General features: G+C 40.3%; 1 protein-coding gene across 1 annotated transcript; it reads left to right on the top strand.

Annotated features, from left to right (window-relative positions):
* The first annotated feature begins 1,652 nt into the window (after positions 1-1,652).
* psmc6 (proteasome 26S subunit, ATPase 6) lies at positions 1,653-8,550 on the top strand. The gene is made up of 14 exons (XM_071904437.2): positions 1,653-1,750; positions 2,238-2,317; positions 2,848-2,887; positions 2,975-3,027; positions 3,799-3,866; positions 4,020-4,134; positions 4,598-4,685; positions 5,002-5,063; positions 5,146-5,269; positions 6,089-6,150; positions 6,871-6,991; positions 7,431-7,511; positions 7,925-7,996; positions 8,116-8,550. The coding sequence occupies exons 1-14, from the start codon at positions 1,666-1,668 to the stop codon at positions 8,232-8,234; spliced, it is 1,170 nt and encodes a 389-aa protein (XP_071760538.1). The 5' UTR covers positions 1,653-1,665; the 3' UTR covers positions 8,235-8,550.
* The last annotated feature ends 3 nt before the right edge of the window (positions 8,551-8,553 follow it).

Below are 8,553 nucleotides of genomic sequence, written 5' to 3'. Positions count from 1 at the left end.
TTTTTTTGGGGGGGGGGGGAGTTATTTTTTTAAATCAGTAACTTTACTTTTACTTTACTATGTTTTTGTTAAGTGTTGTACTTCACTACATTTTAAATCACATCCATTACAGAGGACAGATGTTGTGGGATCTTCATAAGTATCAGAAACTGAACAATCATAAATTGGCCAATTATGGAGCAATTCACAGTGAACGCTCAGTCAGCAAAGAAGAGAGAGTAATCTGACTTTACTTTGTTTGTGCACTTTATTTTGTTAATTTCAAATTTTTCCAATTAAAGGAATCCAGTTTGAACTATGTCCTCTCGTCCTTTAGAGTCACATGGGAAAGATCATCTAACAATGTTCTCTTTTGTAACTCAGTCACTTTTACTCTGAGTACATTTGAAATTAGCTACTTTTTACTTTTACTTGAGTAGATTTTTACACCGGTACTTTTACTTCTACTTAAGTAAAATATCACCAAAGTAACAGTACTTCTGTACTTGAGTAAGACATTCTAGTACTCTTTCCACCACTGCAGAATATAGCCTAACTCATATTTCACAGTTTTGAGGTGCAGCTCTTCTTGAAAGTCTTTACAAATGCAGTGAGTGGAAAAAGGAAGCACAACAGAGGAGAATGAGTTGTTTTTCCATTTGAAATGGTTTCATGAGAAACGCCTTGTTGATGATTCATACAACGCCACACTTTTCACACCTGCATGATTGATATCTGGCATGACAGTCTTCTGCCAGCTCTACAGGCCACCGCACAGCTAATGATGATTCACATCCTTAAATTTGAAAGTGTGTGTCAGCCTGAGATGACAAATATCTGAGATTGTCTAACTGTAAAATCCCCCTGTAACTAAGCAGAAAATGCTCTGATTTTCAAAGTAAAAAAAAAAAAAAAAAAAAAATTGATATTACAATGGAGCTTTATACAGCAGTGCATTGCTGCCACAGTGGGAAATAAAAAGCTCAGTATCTTGTTATAATGACTAACAAGTTATTTTCATGTTATAATGACATATTTTCTCTTGTTATTACCACATACCAACTTATTGTTTTTCATTATAATGAGATGCTGATACTTTTGTTTTTTCTCTGTCACACCCCCACATGGCAGAGGGCAGTTACAAAGCTGCAGAATAGAGTTTACCGAACCTTTTAGACTGATGCAAATCTTAATGATGCAAGTTCATGTTCATAGTATACATTACAGTAAGTTGTATCAAATAAACGTAGCATTAAAAAAACACATAAAGAAATGCTTTTCTGAAAACACAATTGTTTTTGTTTACATCGGTGTGGTGGTTTGCCTTATGATGATCATCACTGGAGGTCACAGTATGCTCACCTTTGATTTATCGGTGCTGCTTATGCAGTCAGTGGAGCTTCAGCGCCCCCTACTGTCAGAGGACGGTTACAAACTCCCTGTATGCAATATGTCAAACGGGAGATACCAACACAAGTGACAGAAAGGGAATGGGGGAATGTGAAATATGCTGTTACAAAACTATCGGTCATTAATTTCACAATATGAATATAATATTTCCTTAGTTTGACTTGTTCTCGTTGGACCTGCAGTTGTCGGGGGCTTGGTCGATAACAGACTGTTGGGCCCCGCGCTGCAAGCAAAACACCTGTGACGCCGCGGTTTCCCATCATTCAGTGCGGCATCATGGCGGACACCAGGGAGAAGGGACTCCAGGATTATAGGAAAAAATTGCTCGAACATAAAGAAATTGACGGGCGGTTAAAAGAGCGTAAGAGATGATTAATTTCGACGCTTGTGTTATGACAGAAAAATATCTTAAATGGTTTATTTTTCCAACACAAACAATTGGATAGCTAACGTGAGCTAGCTGTCCGGCTAGCTAGTGCTTTGTCATGCAGTGAGCATCACTGTAGAAATGAATGGATGTGAACCGGTCAGCGGTACTAGCTAGCTTAGCTAACGAGATGTTACCATGCTAAGCTTGATAGTTAGTTTCTTTGTGAGTTAGTTAAGTCAGCAAAGTCCAATTTAATCTTCCTCACAGTCTTCTTTACAGGTCTTTACAGTGTCTATTAGTTTTGTTGTAGCGTTGGTTAACACCTTAACGCTAACGTTAGCTAACTAACTGGCGTGCTGCTTTGACAGTCTGAACTGCTAACGTTAGCTAGCGACAATACTAGCTTACTGGTAGTGTGTTTTGTGTGATCAGCATCTAAAACTCGTCATTTTGAGCTTCCTTTCCGTTTCTTTTCCAGTGAGAGAGCAGCTCCGAGAACAGACTAAGCAATACGAGAAATCAGAAAATGACCTCAAGGCTCTGCAAAGTGTTGGTCAGGTAAGAATGTTGTCTGTAATGTCAAAATATGTTCCGAATAACTTACATGTCCAGTTTAAATGAAAGAAATACCACTCACTCATAGCCGTTTTAGATTGTGCTCTTCATCAGAGCGACTGAAAGTAGTGCACCAGTAGAATTAAGCTTAATTTTATAGATCGTAAACATTTCAAGCAGCCATGAGTAAGAGGTGGAAGAGTCAGAGCCATAATGCCATGACACTATTCCTGTGGCTCTGGAATGATCATGTAACAGAAAAGTATTGGGAAAATAAGTTAAGTAAGCGCTGATGAGAGAGATGAAGGGGCTTTGTTGTTTGAGTTGAGATAATGTGGGAAGAGGGCAACATGCAATACTTAATGGAGAGATCAGTTTTCAGCCTGTGATGGAAGATGGAGAGTGACTCTGCAGTTCTGACTGGAAATGTCATCCCACCACTGGGGAACCAGGAGGGAGAGGAGTCCAGGCCGGGTGGGTTATTATTACTTTACTTATCATTATTAACTTTTTCTGTGGCTTGTCCCTTGCAGATTGTTGGTGAGGTGCTCAAACAGCTGACTGAGGAGAAATGTAAGTTAATTGGGAGAATTTTCACTTATACATTTTAAATATATTTAGCTGTGTTATGTGATGCTTATTTTATGTTCCTTTTTACAGTCATTGTCAAGGCCACCAACGGCCCTCGCTATGTGGTTGGATGCCGCAGACAGGTAAGTGCCAAAAAGATGCATGGAAAACAACATTTACTGTATTATCTACAGGCCCAGATTCAGTAAAGGTGTGTGCGCAGTGAAGAGCGCATGCTAAATCACTAAAATGACCAAATTAGAAAGCCATGCTATTCACTAACCATGTGCAATGAGTGGAAAGCTGCCTAACAGCACTGCTCAAAAAATAAAGCCTCATTGCACCTGTCAACCATATGCAAATCATATGTTTATCTCATTATTTTGCCCACATAATATTTACTTAAAGGCAAAGTCACTTCACAACACCAGCTCTCCCAAATTATTGTACTACTTATAAGATCCTTTGAAAGGCGGCGTAAAGACTTTGCACAGACATCAGTTTGGCCACTCACAATCACTGCTTGTCATTGCTGCAAGACATGGGCAGTGTCAGGCAAGCAAAGGAGAGGGTTTTCCATCCCTCAGATCAGAGGATGCTCCAGTTATAAAGAGACTTTAGGGCACAAGGGTGCCAGCCTTGATGGAGTAGTCTTACAGATGAAGCACGCAATATGCGCTTGCATTTGGTGATGACAGGGCTATTTGCTTGCACAGTGCTCTTTTTGAGGGATTGTTTGCAGCACAACTCGATTTGCATACATTTCTTAGCGAATAAGATGAAAATTCTGCGCTCTTAGCTCAAGCAACTGAGGTGCAAAAAAATGCTTGAATTGCCTTCACAGCACAGTCATAGTGAATCTTGACCTCTGTGTTTAGAGTATTGTACCTAATCTGTTTTATGTTTCCCCACAGCTGGACAAGTCACAACTCAAGCCAGGCACCAGAGTGGCTTTGGACATGACTACCCTCACTATAATGAGGTAGGCTGGAGGCAATCGTCACATAGAATTGATTATACAATATTACAGGCTACTAATACTAGTGTTACTGCAAAAAGCCCATACTGTTCTGTTCTTCTGTTCTGTACTGTGATTGCCGTGTGCTCAGCATGTGTGTTCCCTCTCCTTCCCCAGGTACCTGCCCAGAGAGGTCGACCCGCTGGTGTACAACATGTCCCATGAGGATCCTGGCAGCGTCTCGTACTCCGAGATCGGGGGCTTGTCTGAGCAGATTCGCGAGCTGAGAGAGGTGCAGTTAAACAGCCTTCACAGTGGGGGATTTTAAAGCTGTACATTTTGTGCCATTTTTTGGATTATGCATCTGTTAAATGTGTCAGGCCGTTATACAGTGCATGACACACCGGACAGCCCTTTGTTCTGCTTTGCAAGGACGTGATGGGAAAAGAAATGCGACTGTAGTACTTGCACTTTTGTCCATATCGGATGTCACCCAGATTTAGATGAATATTAAGATTACTGGGATCATTTCCAGTAGTTGTTGCAGTTTAACAATGGCTCTGAGTTGGATATTTATATCATTATATATCGTGTTAATTTTGCTGTAATTTTAAGTGTTGTTTTGAATGGACGGGGTGGGCAATGAGCTTTTAATGAACTTTTAATTGTGTTTGCATTTTTTTAGTCATGGGGGCAGTTGTGAGGGACCACCAGAATTAAATGAATGTAAACACTGACTCTTTGCTTTCTGGTAGGTGATTGAGCTTCCTCTCACCAACCCTGAGCTGTTCCAGAGAGTGGGGATCATCCCTCCGAAAGGCTGCCTACTCTATGGGCCTCCGGGTCAGTCGGTCCACACAAACACTAGTTATTGTGGTTCTATGTATCATTAAGAAGAGAAGAAGAAGAAGAGAAAGATTATGTCTGAGCAATATGCAGTTTACTGATATGACATTACATGATTTCTGGGTATTGAATTCCTCGAAATTCAGTTAGCTCTGCCATTTGGGGCCACTAGTATGCAAAGTTGCCTATTGCAGCTTTAATGGGTGGAGTGTGACACTGCCAGCGTTAGGGGTGTGTTTCCCACCGTCTCTGAGCCTGTTTGTCTATATATAGCTTCTATCTGTTATTAATTATCAATTCATTCTTCTAATAGGCACTGGGAAGACTCTTCTTGCCAGAGCCGTGGCCAGCCAGCTGGATTGCAACTTCCTCAAGGTGAGTAGCAGCGCCTCCGTCCGGGTTTATGGACACACAGCAGCCCAGGCAGAAGCTCATGTGTTGGCCCTCTCTGCTGCAGGTGGTGTCCAGCTCCATTGTGGACAAGTACATCGGTGAGAGCGCCAGGTTGATCCGAGAGATGTTCAACTACGCCAGGGACCATCAGCCGTGCATCATCTTCATGGACGAGATTGATGCCATCGGTGAGTGACACCAGGGATGGGATTTTTTTCCTCCCCCCACGCTCTAGGATTTTGTTTTTCATTTTTTTAAGTATATTTCTGAAAGATGTGGAGAAGGAAAAAGGTTTGAGAGAAAGCAAAATATTAGAAAGGAACCTCATCTAAATCAAACTTTACTAAATTTTACAGTTAAATAGATAAGTCAACAGTAAACATGACTGATGCAGACCCCATCTGGGCCAATCAGTAACAACTACCACCTTGTTCTGACCTGTAATTGTAGCTTTGAGCCAGTTCAAAGTCCCAGACATAGTCGAGCGAAAACCATGTAACTCCAATTTTGGTGATTTTTCAAGTTAAATGAAAGATTGCATGCTCCTCTATGGGTTGAGACAATTCTACAACGCTTGGATTTGTGAAATCTTTTCAAAACAAATTGGATATAATAAACTCGCATAGTCATCAAGCTGAAAACAAGGCTGCTTTTCTTAGTTACTGAAAAGTTGACAATGTTTTTATCCAACAACAGCGATATGCAGAAACATGCAAGACGCATTAAAATGAAGAATGGAAAGAGCAGAAAATTGAATCATCAGGGAAGTGGGAGCCATGTAGCAGAGAGTTTATCTGTTACAGTTATAAATATGATGAATGAGAACTTCAGTCTGTTGACTGCCTGAACCTGTGGCCTAAAGCTCAGTTCATGATAGTTTATCAGTTCAGTCCATGATGGTCTGGGCTTCAGTTAGGACCTGCCTCATCCCTGTGCATTGACTCCTGATGCTGTGACGTCTCTGTCAGTCTGAATGCATCATATTTGTGTCTCTTCTCCCCTGTTAGGTGGCCGTCGTTTCTCTGAGGGAACCTCTGCCGACAGAGAGATTCAGAGGACTTTAATGGAGGTAATTCAGTCGTCGCGTCTCAAGCTTTTAGAGTTGCAAAACCACGTCCATAAAAAATGCAAGTTTGCCGCACGCTTGATCACTCATAGATCGACTTGCTTTTTGCATTATGCAAAATGTGTATGGCAGTGTGTATGGTTTCTGATAGAGGTACTGATTTTAAATTAGAGCTTATAATCAGAATTGAAATGCAAAAGTCAGATTGAGGGAGAATTATTTTGGCAAGAGCGGGTGAGATTAATATTCATTTTTGGACCGAGCAGCATTTTCCTAAATAATACTGTAAGGTGTTTAGTCTTAAACTTGAATTTCTTATTTTGTATTGTTTATGTTTAGTTTATTTGCACATATCAGCTTATATCAAATCATTGAAAGTTCATTTTAAGTAGTTACAATAATGAAAATACAATTACTGAAATGTAGTTACAAAATACTGATTAATAAACTGGTACAACATATTAATAAATCATAAATCTCCAGGGTATTAGGTAAGCAATTAAATGTATAACAGAGCATTAGCAGCTGTCAGAAATCAAAACTCTCTTATTTTTCTTTTAAATACATTTAAGGAGGGAGATTAATCTGCTAAATAAGAAAATGTATTTCAAATTGTGACCTCTGTATATCAAATTGAAAACTGACTTCTTGAGGTACGGCACAGCTGAATTCTCGATGTGTGGTATGTTGAGTTTTATGGCTAATCTCCCTCTCTCCTCTCAGCTGCTGAACCAGATGGACGGCTTCGACACCCTGCACAGAGTAAAGATGATCATGGCCACCAACAGGCCCGACACTCTGGACCCGGCCCTGCTGCGTCCCGGCAGGCTGGACCGCAAAATCCGTAAGCTCCTCCTTCCTCTTTTCTCATCTCCTCATTCTCAGCAATAAACTTCCAGGCGAGTGGAAAAAGCCACGTGAAAAAAAATTATTTGAATTAATGTGAGATTAATTCTGAGATTTAAATTCAGAATTCTGAGTTCTGACTTTAATCTTAGAATTCTGACTTTAATCTTAGAATTCTGACTTTTTCCTCAGAATTATGACTTTATTCTAAGAATCTCAGAATTATGACATTTATCTCAGAATTTTGACTTTAAACTCTAGAATTATGACTTTGAACTCTAGAATTATGACTTTAATTTCAGAATTCTGAGAAAAAAGTCAGCATTCTAGAGTTTAATCGTAGAACTCAAAATTTACACGTGGCACTTATCCTCTTCCGCACCTCTGCATGACGGCGTGTAAAGTAAAGCGAATGTGTTTTTCCGCTGTTCCCGCAGATATCGAGCTGCCCAACGAACAGGCTCGTCTGGACATCCTGAAGATCCACTCCAGTCCCATCACCAAGCACGGAGAAATAGGTTAGCAGAGCTTCTCTCTTAAAGCAATAATCCATGTTCTCTTCCACATCATCCTCCCCTGCTTGCTCTGATATGCTCCTGTCTTGAAGTTAAAAAAAAATCGTCCCGTCTGCTCTCTTTATCTCTCATTTCCTTACCATGCTTTTCTCTGTCCTACATGATCATTCTAGGATCACAGGAATATTTACAACACAGTGAGGAATCATTCAAAAGTGTAGGGAGAGAAAGGTTTTATTTGATGTGAGGGGCAGGATTGTTCAAAACTCTGTGATGGTTTTATTGGCTAGAAATCTATATTTACGCCTACTGGTACAGCATGAGGTCAGATACTCTGTTTTCCAGTACAAGTAATGGGAGTTCATTTCATGGGGACTTTAAATACTTATTGTAATTTCCTTCGGTTGTGTTTTCAGATTACGAAGCCATCGTGAAGCTGTCGGACGGTTTCAATGGAGCCGATTTAAGAAACGTGTGCACAGAAGCAGGTAACCGACTCGGACGTTTACCAGTCAGTCGTTTGCATGATCTTGTCTTGTTCCCTCAGCACAAAGCTACACACACACACACGGCTTTACTCATCTCGACTGTGTTTCTTCGTCACCAGGTTTGTTTGCCATCCGTTCGGACCGTGAATACGTGACTCAGGAGGACTTCATGAAAGCTGTGCGCAAGGTGGCCGATTCAAAGAAGCTGGAATCCAAGCTGGACTACAAGCCTGTATAATGCCTTTCTGTGTCCAAGTCCTTTTTCTGTAACCGAAAGATTTTCATGCATTTGCTGTGTTGTATCGAAGAAAAAAAAAGGCCAGAAAAAGAAGATGAGAGAAGATTTGTTACTTTGTTTTTGTATGTTTGTGGAAAACTACATTTAGAAATAGTACAATTTCTTTACAGTTGCCAACAAAGTGACCTCGAGCAATACATTCAGAATCACAGAAAACCCTGTTCCACTTCTTAGTCTGAATTGCCTCAATTGTTTAGGATTGAAGACGGAGACCATTTCAGAACACTTGTATAAAATTTTAACTTCATATACTGAAATA

This window comes from Centroberyx gerrardi, chromosome 18 (genome assembly GCF_048128805.1).
Source record: "Centroberyx gerrardi isolate f3 chromosome 18, fCenGer3.hap1.cur.20231027, whole genome shotgun sequence".
In the NCBI taxonomy this organism is placed as follows: domain Eukaryota; kingdom Metazoa; phylum Chordata; class Actinopteri; order Beryciformes; family Berycidae; genus Centroberyx; species Centroberyx gerrardi.
This window is presented reverse-complemented; position numbering and strand designations above follow the sequence as displayed.